The 17,507-nt window shown below is 45.5% G+C and overlaps 2 protein-coding genes and 1 pseudogene across 2 annotated transcripts; all 3 read right to left on the reverse strand.

Moving 5' to 3' along the window:
• Nucleotides 1-2,691: 2,691 nt before the first annotated feature.
• Nucleotides 2,692-3,396, reverse strand: LOC141020725 (transcription initiation factor IIB-like). Its single transcript, XM_073495677.1, has 2 exons — nucleotides 3,315-3,396; nucleotides 2,692-3,143 (listed from the first exon to the last, which is right to left on the reverse strand). Exons 1-2 carry the CDS (start codon nucleotides 3,394-3,396, stop codon nucleotides 2,692-2,694), a joined length of 534 nt encoding a protein of 177 aa, XP_073351778.1.
• A 2,962-nt stretch (nucleotides 3,397-6,358) lies between these two features.
• Nucleotides 6,359-8,458, reverse strand: LOC109781470 (transcription initiation factor IIB-1-like; annotated as a pseudogene).
• Nucleotides 8,459-13,429: 4,971 nt separating this feature from the next.
• On the reverse strand, nucleotides 13,430-14,658 carry LOC109781471 (transcription initiation factor IIB-like). Its single transcript, XM_020340076.4, has one exon. It carries the CDS (start codon nucleotides 14,614-14,616, stop codon nucleotides 13,669-13,671), a length of 948 nt encoding a protein of 315 aa, XP_020195665.1. The 5' UTR covers nucleotides 14,617-14,658; the 3' UTR covers nucleotides 13,430-13,668.
• Nucleotides 14,659-17,507: the final 2,849 nt, after the last annotated feature.

Below are 17,507 nucleotides of genomic sequence, written 5' to 3' on the forward strand. Positions count from 1 at the left end.
ATTGTGTTATTTTTAGGGTTGAAACAGGAAAATGGTAGGTTTTCTTTTACACTATCTTATATTTTGATACCGAGAGAGAGCACTTCTCTTTGTATGTTGCTTACAATTGGATTTGTATGTTGCGACTCCTTTTCCACAACTTTGTTGCCACAAGTGGGGATCTACATACGTAGAACGTTCCATTGCGTCACAAGTTTCAAACGTGATGTTGGTACTGCCCAAAAAACACAATACGATCTCCTCCCAGTATTGCATTTCCTTCGGCTATTCCGTTGCTGAATATGGTCTTCACAAACGCTACCCATTGAGGATAGATGCCATCAGCAAGATAGTCTCCCATTGTTGTAGTCACGGCCGTTGACAGTGTAGTTGCACGACGGCCATTCCCCATTACAAAGCCTCTTGAACATGGGAGATCGTTGAAGCATGTTGATGTCAATGTGAGAACCCGACACTCCAAAGAAAGCATGCCAAATCCATAAGTTATGTGATGTCACTGCTTCTAGTATGATGATGGCCTCTTTGGTGTGACCTTGATACATTTCCCGCAAACCTTTGGTGCAGTTCTTCCATTGCCAATGCATGCAACAATTGGTCAGAGCATTCCTGGAAACCCTCTGGCCTCTCCAATAGCCAACAACTTTTCTGTGTCCTGCACATTTGGTTCTCTCATATACTCTGCTCCAAACACCTGCACCATGACACGTGCAAACTTGATAGTAGTCTTTAGGCATTTGCTCTCCCCCTTGCGGACCATCTCACTGACGACATCGATGGAAGTACTAAGTGCAAGCATTATGGAGGGGCCCACTTGTTGATGATCCAAGGGTCCTCGGTCCGGCCCATTATGGAGGGGCCGGCGTGGTTAGCACCCCGTAGTTCAGGACACCGTTACTCCTAGAGATTAGTACTTGGATGCCTTGGATTGTGATGGAACCAATAAAATTATGAAAACAAGGAGATCGCCTATTTCATGTGAAATGTACAGAAAATGAGTGGCATGGACTTTTATGTCCTAGGGTAAGGAGAGATAGGTGGGTCTCGGTGTCCCGAGTCCTTGGCGATCCTGAGTGATATAAGGTGACTGAGAAATTGGATCTTTTGCCCCACTTTACTTCTCCATTGGATTATTTGCCCCCCCCCCCTGAGAGGCTACCGGGTGGGGCCTGGGGCCACTGTCATTGAGACAATCAAAGGGCAAATCATCCAACCCCTTGTAAAGTGGGGCAAATCATCCAATCCCCCCTTAATTGAGATATGGAGGCCCTTTGCTCACACAGGGAGTATAAAGCAACAAAAAATACAATTGCAACAAGAAAACAAACATTCACCATAGACTGCAGAATTATTGCAACATTTCTTCCACATATACACACTGGCGGAATCATTGCAACTGCCTTCCACGTATACACACTGTTAGGAGGTTAAAACAGCCAATGCACAAGTGCAATAATTCTGCAGTCTATGGTGAATGTTTGTTTTCTTGTTGCAATTGTATTTTTTTGTTGCTTTATACTCCCTGTGTGAGCAAAGGGCCTCCATATCTCAATTAAGGAGGCGAGCCAACCCTCTGGCGACCCTTGCATCACCTCCCCTAGCAGCGACAAGGGAACCCCTACCAGCGCCGCTGTAGGACCCTTCCATTCCGCCCCATCTCCTCACGGCTCCCAGGAAGGTGGTGGCAAGGCGTGTCGTCCCATCCTCGTGCTCTTGCCCCCCACCCGGCGGCAGCGAGTTCTCTAGTGGGGAACCCCACGTCCATTGACGTATACTTCAGGCCGCTCGGATCCGCGCCAGGGGCTGCCGTGTCACCTCCCTCGCAGCGCCTCAGCAGTGGTTCACCAGAAAAGTGGCTTTAGGTTGATCCATATATTTATTTTGTAAGGCCTTGTTGAATAATGCAATAAAGATGGTTGTGTAATATGTTTTTGGAAAAACAAAATACTCCCTCTGTATAAAGATATAAGACTTTTTTTTGACACTGTATGGAACGTTGTCTTTTGCTCTATCTTCGTAGAAACAGCTCCTGTTGATTCCTTCTTCCTCCATTCTCCTTCGATTCCATTTGCACACGTGATTTCTTCCCTTTTTAGCCTATTTCTTATGGAAACACATCAAAGAGAAGGATTTGTGGAATCATTTGCATTCATTAGTCATTAGTACCAATATCGGAGCGAATATTTCTTTTTAAATGAAATATCTTGGTTTAAATAAACGTGAAATGAGTGTAAAAATATCACTCATCAGTAGGCCCATCGCATTTTTCTCTACCTACTAAAACTGATAATTCTTTTTTGGAAAGATGAAACTGGCAATATTGATGAAACGAAGCTGGCGATTTCTCCTTGTCGCGATCTCACAACATTTGTTTCCTTTTTTTGCGGGAAACAATATTTGTTTCCTAATACATTGGACCTATCATATGCATTAAGGAAAGTAATAAATGCCCAGAAATAGCACAAATCAAAAAAAGATTCACATCGACGAGTTAATTGATAATTTCGAAATCATCTCTGTCGAGCGCCGATTAACTAACCAAACAAGTATTATCACGGACAAAATGAAGGAAAGACATAAAATCTTACAACAAACGCATACAAGTCCCTAAGACTTGTATTTTCGGACAAGCAAGGTACATTACAGATCTCCATGAGAATAGGGACAGAGAAAGAAACCATGGCACACCATCCTTCATCCAAATAGCATCTCGGCGTGCGGGCGCAACTTCTTGCACACCACCTGGATGGTATGCATCGACACGCCGGTGACCTTTGCCACATCACTGGCGACTGGCCTATTGTCATCGCCGTGCTCTAGGACCATGCACACAATGCCGGCTGCTATGGACTCGCCGGTGTTTCGCATGCCAAGGTGGTCCTCCTCCAGCCGTCTCGCCGCCACCTTAGCCGCTGCGACTTCCTGACCACTCATATCAAGTTGCTTACCAAAGTGGCACAAATAGCTCGATGCGCGCACCACACCGACTCCCGTTAGCCCGACGCCCTCCTCCCAGAGGTGCTTCCTGATGCGCGCGGTTAGCTTTGCGATTTCCTTTCTTGCCGCCAAGCCTTCAGCCGTTGCCGAAGCTAGCTCATTGATCGACCGCGGTGAGCCCTCGCTACGGCATGTGATGGCGAGGCACGCTGCATATAGAAGATCATTATTTCAGTGGTTGGTCTTGCTGGGAACCGGCGGCCATGCCCTATCCTTCTCCATCTTCCTGAACACCTCCTTGGCACGGTCTTGGATGGCCGGTGCAATCCCAAGGCAACCCGCCATGCGAGAGATGGCGGCATCGGACCCTTCAGCCCCACCTAGGCCCTGCACAGGCCCAAGTCTGAGCGTGAGGTCGACATGCACCATCGGGATGTGCGTCTTGCACCGCTTCTTTCCCATGGTTGAGTGGGCAGAATCGAAGTTGTAGTTGATCGTTGTCGCCGGCGTGACACCGCTGTAGTCCGGGCGATGCTACATGTCTAAGTGGGCGACGCCTGGCCCCGCAAGCGTATTGGTGTCCATTGGGTGGCACCAATTGGACCAAGTATTGTGTGGGTGGAGGCGACTGCCGGCATGCCATTTATATAGGGGAGGTTGGCGGCTTGGCGCAGCACACCCTCATGTTGGTCGTCCATTCTCAATTGTACGGCCTAGATCATAGTTAATAGATCTTTCCTTTATTTTTCTTTACATGTTTAGTTCTTTTGGTTTGCTAAATATACAAAGTCTAGAAGTTTCTGAGCCGCTAGATGTCTCTGCGCAGACATTCCAGGCACGATAGGGGGGATGCGTTGTCGCATATATTATTTCAACCTTGATCAAACGCTTATTCCAATTCATTACTTTTACTTTTCTGTTGCAATCAAATCTACCATATACTTGTTCTTTTAATCCTTGTAACTATTCCCTCCGTTCCATATTATAATAGCATTTTTGACACTACACTAGTGTCTAGTGTAAAAAAACGCTCTTATATTATGAGACGAAGGGAGTAGCAGACTGATAATCCCCAAGTGCAGGGAATCCTCGTAGCAATTCCCAATGGTGGAAGTGATAAGTATGGAGTGTCGAACCCACAAGAAGCTAAAGGTAAGATCAATATTCTCTCAAGTCCTATCTGCCACTGATACGACTATACGTGCACCGAACGTTTGCTTCCAACTAGAAACGAGAAATAAAACTACGTTGTGGGTATGAAGAGGATAACTTTGCATGATATCGGGGAGCTAAAACACAAAAGTAGGTGATGTTATCATAAAGTTAGAATATATTACTAAATATTATAAATAGCGAGCGTGGAATAATGGATCGGTGTGCGGAATTGTCCTAGGCAATTGTTAAAAAGACCGATAGTCGTCATTGCAATTTCATATGAGGGAGAGGCATAAGCTAACATACTTTCTCTTCTTGGGTCATATGCACTTATGATTGGAACTCTAGCAAGCATCCGCAACTACTAAATATCATTAAGGTAAAACCCAACCATAGCATTAAAGCATCAAGTCCCCTTTATCCCATACGCAACAACCCCCTTATTCGGATTTATGCTTCTGTCACTCAAGCAACCTACTATAAGCGAATCATAAACGTATTGCAACACCCTACAGCGGGAATCCCTCACGCTTGCGCGACACGGAGGGCACAATAGGACAACACCAAAATAAAACATGCAACTCATACCAATCTAGATCATCAATCAACCCAAAGACAAAGAATATCTACTCAAAACATCATAGGATGGCAACACATCATTGGATCATAATATGTGGCATAAAGCACCATGTTCAAGTAGGGATTACAGCGGGGTGCGGGAGAGTGGACTGCGTAAAAGAGATGAGGACGGTGATGATGATGGCGATGTTGATGAAGACGATCACCGCAACGATGATTCCCCTCCCGATGGCACTCCGGCGCCACCGAGAGAGAGGAGGAGAGGTTCTCCCACTTGTGCTTCCTCCTCCATGGCCTCCCCCTGGATGGGGAGAGGTTCTCCCTCTGGTCCTTGGCCTTCATGGCGATGATGGCCCCTCCGGGATCCTCCTCCATGGCCTCTGGTGATGATGGCCCTTTCCGGCAGGGTGCCGGAGAGGGCCTAGATTGATTTCTCGTTGCTACAGAGGCTTGCGGCGGCGGAACTTCCTATCTAGGTTAATTTCTGGAGGTTTCTGTATTTATAGGAGAGGATGGCGTCGAGAACAAGTCAGGGGGCCCCACAGGGAGTCCACGAGGCAGGGGGGCGCGCCCCAGGGGGGTGGCCGCGCCCTCCACCCTCGTGGGGCCCACGGGACTCCCCTCCGGTAACTCTTCATTCCAGTATTTTTTATTATTTTCAGAAAAATTCTCTGTTGATTTTCATCGCATTCCGAGAACTTTCATTTCTGCACAAAAACAACACCACGGTAGTTCTGCTGAAAACAGCGTCAGTCCGGGTTAGTTCTAATGAAATCATACCAAAATCATATAAAACTATTGTAAACATGGCATGAATACTTCATAAATTATAGATACGTTGGAGACGTACACAGACTAGTGAGATTGACAACCTCGATAGTTCTGGTGGGGGACAAGGTAGTTTTGTATGTGTGTGTATGTGTTGATCATTGTGTGTGTTACTAAACTCTTGTTGGTTCGATAAACCTTGATCTCACTTGAGGAAAATTGCTGCTTCCTACAAAGCCTTGCACTTGGGAGATCAACACCTTCTTGGTTGAGAGGAAGCACAGAGCCAAGAGACCTTTCCTCTATAAGACATAATCTCCAATGCTAGGACGTGGATACCAATGGAACACATCATATAGGGAAGGTATCATTTTTTTCAAACATCGACTTTAACCTGGACAACCCATTGGTCCACACTTACGTAGAAAAATACCCAAATGTAACCAAACCCTCAAAGAACCACTACCCTAACTTCAGTAAACCACCAGTAGCCCATCTCATTTTTCTCTACCTTCTAAAACTGATAATGCTTTTTGGAAATATGAAACTGGCAATATTGATGAAACATAGCTGGCGATTCTCCTTGTCACGATCTCAGAACATTTGTTTCCTTTTTTGCGGGAAACAATGTTTGTGTCCTAATACATTGGACCTATCATATGCATCAAGGAAAGTAATAAATGCCCAGAAATAGCACGAAACAAAAAAAAAGATTCACATCGATGAGTAAATTTATAATTTACAATTATCTCTATTTAGCTCTGATTAACTAATCAAACAAGTATTATCACTGACAAAATGAAGGAAAGACATAAAACCTTACAACAATCCTGTACAAGTCCCTAAGACTTGTATTTTCGGACAAGCCGGACGGATCTCCATGAGAGTAGGGACAAAGAAAGAAACCATGGCACACCATCCTTCATCCAAAGAGAAGCTCGGCGTGCGGGCGCAACTTCTTGCACACCACCTGGATGGTATGCATCGACACGCCAGTGACCTTCACCACGTCATTGGTGACGAGCCTCTTGTCATTGGCGTGTGATACGTCTCCAACGTATCTACTTTTCCTAACGCTTTTCCTCTTGTTTTGGACTCTAATTTGCATGATTTGAATGAAACTAACCCCAGACTGACGCTGTTTCAGCAGAACTACCATGGTGTTGTTTTTGTGCAGAAATAAAAGTTCTCGGAATGGAACGAAACTTTGCGAGGATTTTTTATATAATAAAAGAGGATTTCTGGAGCCAAGAGCCACCGGAGGGGGGCACCTAGGTGGGCACAACACACCAGGGCGCGTCCAGGTGGGTTGTCCCCACCTGGTGGCCTCGCAGACCCTAAAACCGACGCTATAAAATCCTATTTTTCCAGAAAAATCAGGAAGAAAGAATTATCACGTTCCACGAGACGGAGCCGCCGTCACCTCCTGTTCTTCATCGGGAGGCCAGATCTGGAGTCCGTTTGGGACTCCGGAGAGGGGGGTCTTTGTTCTTCATCATCACCAACCCTTCTCCATCGTCAATTCCATGATGCTCCCCACCGGGAGTGAGTAATTCCTTCGTAGGCTCGCTGGTCGGTGAGGAGTTGGATGAGATTCATCATGTAATCGTGTTAGTTTTGTGAGGGCTTGATCCCTAGTATCCACTATGTTCTAAGATTGATGTTGCTATGACTTTTCCATGCTTAATGCTTGTCACTTTGGGCCCGGGTGCCATGATTTCAGATCTGAACCATTTATGTTATCACCATTATATCCATATTCTAGACCCGATCTTGCAAGTTATAGTCACCTACTACGTGTTATGATCCGGCAACCCCTGAGTGACAATAGTTGGGACCACTCCCGGTGATGACCGTAGGTTGAGGAGTTCATGTATTCATCGTGTGTTAATGCTTTGTTCCGGTTCTCTATTAAAAGGAGGCCTTAATATCCCTTAGTTTCTAATAGGACCCCGCTGCCGCGGGAGGGTGGGACAAAAGATGTCATGTAAGTTCTTTCCATAAGCATGTATGACTATTTACGGAATACATGCCTACATTATATTGATGAACTGGAGCTAGTGCCGTATCGCCCTAGGTTATAACTGTCTCATGATGAATATCATCCAACAAGTCACCGATCCAATGCCTACGAATTTATCTTATATTGTTCTTGCTAAGTTACTACTACTATCGTTACTGTTGCACTTGCTACAAAAATACTGCTATCACTGTTACCGTTACTATTGTTGCTGTCACTACTATCAAAACTATCATACTACTTTGCTACTAATCACTTTGTTGTAGATAATTAATCTCCAGGTGTGGCTGAATTGACAACTCAGCTGCTAATACTTACAAATATTATTCGGCTCCCCTTGTGCCGAATCTATAAATTTGGGTTGAATACTCTACCCTCGAAAACTATTGTGATCCCCTATACTTGTGGGTTATCACCGTGCTCTAGGACCATGCGGACGTGCCGACCACTATGGACTTGCCGGTGTTTCGCATGCCAAGGTCGTCCTCCTCCAGCCATCTCGCCGCCTCCTTGGCCACCGCGACTTCATGACCACTCATATCAAGCTGCCTGCCAAAGTGGCACAGATAGCTCAATGCGCGCACCACACTGACGCCCATCAGCCCGGCACCCTCCTCCCCGAGGTGCTTCCTGATGCACGCGGTTAACTTTGCGATTTCCCTTCTTGTTGCTGAGCCTTCAACCATCGCCGAAGCTAGCTCATTGATCGACCGCGGTGAGCCCTCGCTACGACATGCAATGGCGAGGCGCGCTGCGTAGAGTTGATCATTATTTTGGTGGTTGGTCTTGCCGAGAACTAGTGGCCATGCCCTGGCCTTCGCCATCTTCCTGAACACCTCCTTGGCACAGTCTTGGATGGCTGGTGCAATCCCAAGACAACCCGCCATGCGAGAGATGCAGCATCAGACCCCTCAGCCCCACCTAAGCCCTGCATAGGCCCAAGTATGAGCTGAGGTTGACATGCTCCATCGGGATGTGCGTCGTGCACCGCTTCTTGCCCATGGTTGAGTCGGTGATATCGAAGTTGTAGTTGATCATTGTCGCCGGCGTGACACCGCTGTAGTCCATGCGATGCTACATGTCTAAGTGGGTGACGCCTGGCCCCGCAAGCATACTGGTGTCCATTGGGTGGCACCATGTGGACCAAATAGTGTGTGGGTGGAGGCGACTACCGGCATGCCATTTATATAGGGGAGATCGACGTGGCACACCCTCATGCTGGTCATCCATTCTCAATTGTATGGCCTAGAACATAGATAATAGATATTTCATTTTATTTTCTTTACATGTTTAGTTCTTATGGTTTGCTAAATATACAAAGTCTAGAACTTTCTGAGCCGCTAGATGTCTCTGCGTAGACATTTCAGGCACGTAGGGGGATGCGCTGTCATAAGGGAATGCCCTATCTCAAGTCAGGTATTAAGAGCATCTACAACCGGACTCGACAAATCCGGCTCCCTATACGTCCACGAACGCATTCGGATTGCCTCTCATATTTCGTATCCGGTATTCACATACCTCAAATCCGTACTCGCAAATCAATGCATGTCCATCATACATGTCAATGTTGCACGTAAATAACAAATGTTGGTAGCAAGAATACATAGTTCTTACATATATTTATTTTAAGTGCACAACTCAAACATTAGCTCTTTGGTTTCGATTGTGAGTCCACATATGCTCCACAAAATCACTTGGTAGCTGCGTGTGCACCTGATGATCTCGAAGATTCTGATGCATCCGTAGAAAGTTCATAAGTTGATTTACATCTTGATCTCGGGATTTAAACTTGTTCTCAAGGTGCTTCAAAATCATTGGTTTGGGTAACACCATCACCCTCGTCCCCGACAATCATATTGTGCAAAATAACACAAACATGTCATCAGCTACCATAAAGTTGATTCCCACATCATTGTAGCTCCATGAAATTCCCCAACGATCTTGAAGCACTCTGAACGCCCTCTCCACATCCTTCCTAGTCGCTTCCTGCATTGTTATGAAGTGGCTTTGTTTTTGTCATGTGGTTTGAATATGGTCTTCACAAACGCCGCCCACCGAGGATAGATGTCATCAGCAAGATAGTCTCCAATGTTGTAGTCACGGCCGTTGACAATGTAGTTGCACGGCGGTGTTTCCCCATTACAAAGCCTCTTGAACATGGGAGATTGTTGAAGCACGTTGATGTCAATGTGAGAACCCGACACTCCAAAGAAAGCATGCCAAATCCATAAGTCATGTGATGTCACTGCTTCTAGTATGATGGTGTCCTCTTTGGTGTGACCTTGATACGTTCCCCGCAAACCTTTGGTGCAGTTCTTCCATTGTCAATGCATGCAACAATTGATCAGAGCATTCCTGGAAACCCTCTGGCCTCTCCAATAGCCAACAACCTTTTTGTGTCCTGCACATTTGTTTCTCTCAGATACACTGCTCCAAACACCCGCACCATGGCGCGGGCAAACTTGACAGTAGTCTTCATGCATGTGCTCTCCCCATGCAGACCATCTCACCGACGGCATCGACGGAAGTACTAAGTGCAAGCATCCTCGAAACAGCCGTGCATTTCTACTTAGAGAGAAAGAAAGTTGGTTGCATCAATCCCTTGTGAGGTTGAAGTATTCATCATGTGCCTTCACTCCCTCTACAATGCGCAAAAACAATGGTTTCCTCATGTGAAAACGGCGATGAAGCCATGGATCATCTGGGAAATTTGGGTCTAGAGCAAAGTACTCCTTGTGCAGTAGTTGTGCTCCGGAGACCCTATCCCGATTGATCAATCTTCTCCCTTTCATTGAGCCCTTGAAGTTGAGAATATGCTCCACCTACGGGTACATTTCCTCTTGCATGCTCATGAGCATGATCATGTCCACTTCTTCGTCCAAATCCGACGAATTGAAGAACTCATCTTGAATCATTTTATCAAGCTCCATCAGTCCATACTCCTCATCCAACGAAGAATTATAATTCATTATTTTCCCTACAAATAAATCACAAAAAACAGGTTAGACAATGTATCAAACACATAGAGCGCAAGGGGTAACCCGAGAGTTTCCGGACATACCACGGTGGCGTCCGGGCCGGCGACGATGTCCGCGGTGGCGAGCATGGGAGAGAGGACTATTGTGGCAGTGCTGGTGGCACAGAGGCTCGGAAGGGTTGCAAAGCAAGGGTGGCGGCGGAGCTGCGAGACGTCCACCGCAGAGGTGAAAGAAGAGATGAGAGAGCAAATGGATCTGGTAGGTCGAGGGGTGGATTTGGTGCAATTTGTGGTGCGGTATGCCTGTTGGGTCTGATGTGGCGGACGTGACCAGACATCCTCATATCTGCCCTACATTTGGGCTGGATACGAGGGGTGCCAGTCCCGGTCACTGACTGGGCCGACCGCCCAGGCGTATGGAGGGGGTGGGTTTGAGGCCCCCGGCAGTAGATGCTCTAACTTAGGGAAAAAATTGTTTAGTGACAACTGCAACACGATGACTTTTAAGCAAATGAGTAAATAATTACTGTTTTTGATATTTACTCATATCAGTGTGGGGAATCTTGTATCAACACTCTTATGATAGGTTTATTTTTTGAAAAGACCTTTTAAATTTTGAACACATCTCGAGGTTTCAGGTATGTGATGTTCGAAACTTCCGGGGACGTTGCTTTTTCTTCCAATAGTCATATTTTTAGGCATGCCTATGTAAGACACCCCTATACCTTGGGTGGTAATAGGCTTCGAGACCATTTACTATAATAGAACAATCTTTGCATCTTTGCGCTTTCACTCCCTTTGTTCTACCCATCCTTTGTGAGAAGAGAGAGAGGGAGAGGAGATGAGTTCTTGACTTATTTCTTACAAATATTTAGAAAGAGTTCAAACCAAGTGATTTCTACAAGGTTTTTGTTCTTTTGGAGGGTGTGCCTCTTCTAGAGATTGGAGTCACTTGGAAGCCTTCGAATTATGAAGGAGACAAAAGATTGTGAAGATAAAGCGATTGCGGATACGTCTCAAATGTATCTATAAGTTTTGAATATTCATGCTATATTCAGATCATTTGTATGTGCTCTCTTGGCACAATTTTATATCATACTTATTTGTACTAGCATATTAATCTAGTGCAAGAGGACATACACTATTTCCTATTGTTTTGGGCTTTTTAGGTGAAAATTTTATAGAGCCAGAAAATCAGTTTTTTGTTCTTTCAAAATTTAACTAAGGACTCCAACAGCTAGAAGATGGAGGCCAGGGGAGCCACCAAGTGGCCATGCACCCCCACCACGTGCCCTAGGGGGCACGTGGGCCTACCATGTTGCCCCATGTAGGTCGGTTGATGCTCTCCTTCGGCCGCAAGAAAGATCCTAAAATATCAGAAATTCGCTTAAACTTGCAGCGTCATCGGAGTCACACATCTCTGCTTATTAAAGAGATAGTGTTTCGGCTCAAAACAATACCGAAAATAGAGAGAAATAGAGAGAAGAGAGATTCAATCTTGGAGGGGCTCTCGCACTCCAAGATCCATGAGCACCAAGAAAAAGAGGTGGAAACCTCTCCCCGCCTAGGGGAGAGGCCAAGGAAGAAGAAGAAGGAAGGGGCCTCTCTTCCCTCTCTTTTGGTGGTGTCGGAGTGCCGCCAAGGGAACCATCATCACCACCATCGTCTCCACCGCCTTCATCAACATCTCCATCACCTTCCTCCCTCTGTATTTAGTGGTCCACTCTCCCAAAAACTGTCGCAATCCCTTCTTGAACATTGCGTTTGATGCCATCAACTATTATCCAATGATTTCTTGCATCTCCGTTATTGTTCAGTATATTCATTTTGTCCTATGGTTAATTGGTGATCTATTATGATTTATTTGAGTTGTATGTTGATATGTTGTTGTCCTTTGGTGCCCATCATATGAGCGCGCATATACGTGGATCACACTTAGGGTTAATTGTATGTTGAGAAAACTATTCATAGGGCGGTCAGAGTAACATATATTATCAAGCCTTAACCCACATGTCTCATATACTACCATATGGTATTGTATATACTACTTTATTATTATAAATATGTTCATAAATTATAATAACATATTCCAAAGTGAGTTACATGAAAAAATTGCAAGCTAATCCATGATTTTTATTATATTTGTGAAATTGTACGTAAAAAAGTGCATCCTACCATCCATGGGTAGTTACCCTTCTTATTTTCTATCATCAAACAGCATTGCAGAAAACAATGTGACAGTGAACAACCAAAAAATTTGAGATGATTATACAACAATAAAAAATACAGGTACTATCAGTTTCATGTCAAAAAAAGAAACAAAATTTTGGTTTCTGCTTGCTAGCCTGATTACATGCAATCGTAGTAGTAGTGCTCTTTTTTATAACATGCAAGACATCGTTAAGTACGCATGCAAGCAGCGACAAAGTCCCCATAATGTAAGACGTTTTTTAACACTGTTAAAAAATGTCTTACATTATAGGACGGAGGGAGTATTTAATAAATTAGTTAAAAAGGACATCTGTCGCCCGTCCGGATACAATCCTGATCTTATATGTTATAAGTACTTTGTTTGGTGTAGTGAATCTGCAACTCTTTATGCGCCTATTCAACATGAAGATGTAATGATTTCCCCGCCCTGAATGTCCAATTCATTATAGACTGGCAAATAACATGCGTGACTAACATCACCTCAGCAACCCATGTCAGATTCCTTCAATTGGTTATTAACACGAGGCGATTCTTTCAGTACATTGCCACATGAATTTGTCAGATGACCTCACCTGACAAGAACGCAACACATTACCATGCCAATTTTCTAACTCTAAGTAATTCACATTGTGGGTTTCTGATTTAGTTTTTGGTCCAATTACCGTGAAATTAACTACTATTTCAGTTTTGAACCAGGCCATATTCTGGTTCCAGTTTCAATGAAATTCAACCAGATTTGAGTTTTGCCTAGCCCATATCGAAGTGTCGCCGCCTAGAGACAAAAGTTAGCGAAATTACCCTCTTGTTCATGAGATCGATCATTCACAGTAGTGTAGTTAGCAAACTGGATTATGTCTCAGACCACAGTTGATGAGTTTAACTGGAACAAACGAATCAAGCACGAATGGTTCTTCAGTACTTAGAAACGGAGTCCAACACAAACTTCACATGTCCGAGCTTAAGATAGTTGCCCAAGAAGAACACACACGTTTTGAACTGGACCTGCCAAAGAATGGGCGGGCGGTCAGGCGAAGAGCATCTGGGCGTGCGGGGTGAGGTCCTTGTGCGCCTCCTTGATGGTGCCCTCGGCGACGCCGGTGGCGACGGAGACGTCCTTGACGGCGGAGTTGGGGTTGGTGGCGCCGGCGCGCTGCACGACCATGTAGATGACGGCGGCGGCGATGGACTCGGGGTTGCGGCGCACGTCGAGGCGCTCCTCGAGCCTGCGCACGGCCTCCTGCGCGTCGCGCACCTCCTGGTTGCCCAGCCCGAGCCGCGAGCAGAAGCGGCGCAGGTAGTCGGAGGCGCTGACGACGCCGATGTCCATCACCTGGCCGTCCTCCTCCCCGAGGAGCTTCTTGATGTGCGTCGACATCTTGCCGATGTCCTTCTTGGCGGCCGGGCCGGCGGCCGTGACGGAGGCGAGCTCCTTGTAGGTGCGCGGCATGCCGAGGTTGCGGCAGGCGATGTAGAGGCAGGCGGCGTAGACCGAGTCGCGGTTCCGGCCGCGCGGGACGCCCTTGGCCTCGTCCAGCTTCTTGAACGTCTCCTTGGCGTGGTCCCGGATGGTGGCGACGAGGCCGAGCCGGTCGGCCATGTCGCCGATGCCGCGGAAGCCGTCGACGAGGGTCTTGTCGGAGGCCGCGCCGGCGCCGTCGCCGGACACGGACGTCCGCGGCAGGGCGCCGGCCTCGCCGGAGGACTTGCCGGGCTTCTTGTCGTAGGCGATGACGGTGGAGAGCTTGGCGTTGAGGAAGGGGTCCCCGGAGGCGCCGACGCGGCTGGGGTCGCGGTCCTCGCCGCCGCCGTCGTCGGCGAAGTTGCGCCACTCGAAGCCCTCGTCGATGTAGTGCGCGTCGAGGACGAGCGCGCACTCGGTGCAGATGGTGTCGCCGGTGCCGTGGTCCAGCACCACCTCCGTCGCGCGGCGGCAGTCCGGGCAGTAGACGCGCTCGTCGGCGCCGGTGGGCATCGTGGCGCGAGAAACTCTCGGGACTTGGTTGCGGCGGCGGCGGCGGCGGCTCGGGGAAAGTGCTGGGGAAAAGGGTTTGGGAAGGTGGGGCGGCTGGTATTTAAAGCCTGATAGGTCGGTGCGGCGAGTGGGCGTGCGCGCCACGGACCCGGAAGCGACTTCGACTCGTTTTGTGCACGGACGCGCACGCTTTAAATTCACCGTATGATTTTTCTTATAAAGACTAGGAAATAAGCCCGTGCGTTGCGACGGAAGGAAAATAATATCTCAGCATTCCCTATATCCCCGCACACACTCTTCCACGTCCTCTATGTGAACACAACGCCCGATCTATATTGTTGCTTAGCCTGCTTTCTGCCATCGTTGGCCCGCGAGATCTTGATAGTGGTGGAGTTGGTCGGTGTGGTGCCGACCACCCAACTGATGCCCTTTTCTCCTCCGGGTCCACCTCCGTCTTGAAGTTGTGTTTGCATTCTCATTTGGTTGCTACACGACGACCTTCGAGGCACGGTTGCTTCGACTATTCTCTCCTGCGACGGTGTAACCGGAGGATTACTAATTGCAGCGCATAAATTTTGTTTGATTGGCATAATTAGTGCATAACCAGGCATGAATGTCCCTTCATTATCAGGGTTTATTCTCTTTGACTATTTTTGCGCTCATGTGCCCACATTTTTTATTAATTAGAGCAAAACCAGCATATTCTCTTTTATTAGCACATGCCCACAATTTTTTTAATTATAGGCTATAGCCAACCAGCATATTGTTTTTTATTGACATGTGCAAGTTACCTCCGGCAATAATTTATGGAGTACCACGTTCTGCACATGATTCTCGAGACAACTTCCTTATTGTCACACAACCTTCTTATTTCCAGACAACTTAGGCACATATAAAAACGGGTGTGATTTAGTATAAAATTCCAAGGTGAGACTGTTCCTATCATAGTTGCAAGTTATCTGAGTTTTGACTTTGTCCGTCGACACAATATGGAAGGTTCATAGTTCAATCCCCTCGCGCCCTTAATATTTTGCTTCTTGTCAGTGTGACAGAAAAAAGAAATTCGTGGTAGGCCCAGTTGGGGATAAGCGAAGAAATGGGGAACTATGCGTGGAATGGACGGAACAAAATTTATACGTATTTTTTTGCTTTTCGTTGGGCAGCTGTGTGGGAGCTACTATATGACGCTAGTTGCACCAAATAGTGCGTGGAACGCACAACCAACCCCGTCTGGGCCAGCTACTGGCAGGCACCAAAATGACATGTGTTTGCAGGGCACGACTAATAATCCAGAAAAATGACAGGTTGAACGATCGAAAAGATGACCTTAAAGACTCGACCACGTGCTGCTAGCCATGGCAACAAACACCTACAGCTAACAAATGGCCAACGCGAATATTTAAGAACATATACAACATCAGATTTACTTATTTTTGAATTTTAAAAAAAATATGAATTGCCGAATATTCTTGGAAAATTGGACTTTTTTGAAATTACGAACAATATTTTTAATATTCCATCCAATTTGAAACAAAAGCATGAACAAAATCTGAAACCGCATCATTTTCTGAAGACATGAACCTTTTATGAAAACACAAACGTTTTTTGAAGTTGTGACCGACTTTTAAAAATGGAACATGTTTTGAACATTCCGAACAATTTCATAAAATTCTTTTTTAAATGCGGACATTATTTTGAATTTGTGAACATTTTACTAAAACAAGAATATTTTTTGAATTTGACATATTTTCAAAATGCATTTTTTCGAAAATAGCTTTTTTTAATATGTCCTTAATTTCGAAAAAAAATGGGAACGATAATTTGTTCCAAACATTTTAGGAAACCGGGACACAATATTGTAATTCTGAACATTTTTCAAAAATATGAAAATAAAACAAAATTCTGAACTTTTTACTCCCAGTGCAGCAGATAGTCAAAATAAATAAATGGAAGGAAAAACGAAACGGGCCGGCACGGTTTTCTTCGCCCCGTGCAAAGGTCTAACTATCTGCCGCAGCGGGCGTCAAATAGTGTCTTCGCAGCTTCCTGAGCAGGCAAATAAATGGGTTGGCTATGCTGGCCCACTTCGTGTGCGGCCCAAATACGAAAAATCTGGATTGCTAAAATAAAAAACAAGCGGACGCACAAATATTTAGTACCACCTCGGATAGAACAATAAATTTCGACGGTGAACGGATGAAAAAATTGGAGAAACATACCTTGCTTTATTAGTAGGTACAGATATAGAAACACTTGGGAACCCTAACTGATCGTTGATGCGCATTGGCCGCCTCAGCAATCGTCCGATAAGAGCATGGTTAAGGCTAGTCATAGTGGAAGTAATTTAGGTAGTAACATATATAGCATATAATATGTTACTGTAAGCTTATTGTACTTGCTCCTAGAAGCACATGTTTATTGTATTTACTCTTAGTCTTTTTTTAGTAACGATAAGTCTTTATTTAATCTGGTGCGCAACACGAGACCTGCTGGTCGATGCCTATATGCGTCACAAAACGCGCTGACGACGAGTGAAGGCTGTGGGCCGGCCCAATCTGATGAGCTCCCTTGAATGTTTTTTCTATTGTTTTCCTCCTTTTTGGAAAATTGAGTGCTGGATATTTCTGGTTTTTTCTGCTTTTTTAAGAGATGTTCGGTGTCTGCATTAAAACATTTTCGTGTGTATCCAAAAATGTTTAACATATATTAAAAATAATCATTGTACATTGGAAAATGTTCACAGTATGTTATTTTTACAGTAAACTAAAAAAGATGGTTCATCCTAGCTTTTTTTTATTTCTATTAAAAAATGTGCATCATATGTTAAATAGAATTTTATTGTACATTACCAAATGTTCACTGCATTTAAAGAAATTGTTTACAGTTTCCAA

The sequence above is a fragment of the Aegilops tauschii genome, chromosome 1 (genome assembly GCF_002575655.3).
Source record: "Aegilops tauschii subsp. strangulata cultivar AL8/78 chromosome 1, Aet v6.0, whole genome shotgun sequence".
NCBI lineage: Eukaryota > Viridiplantae > Streptophyta > Magnoliopsida > Poales > Poaceae > Aegilops > Aegilops tauschii.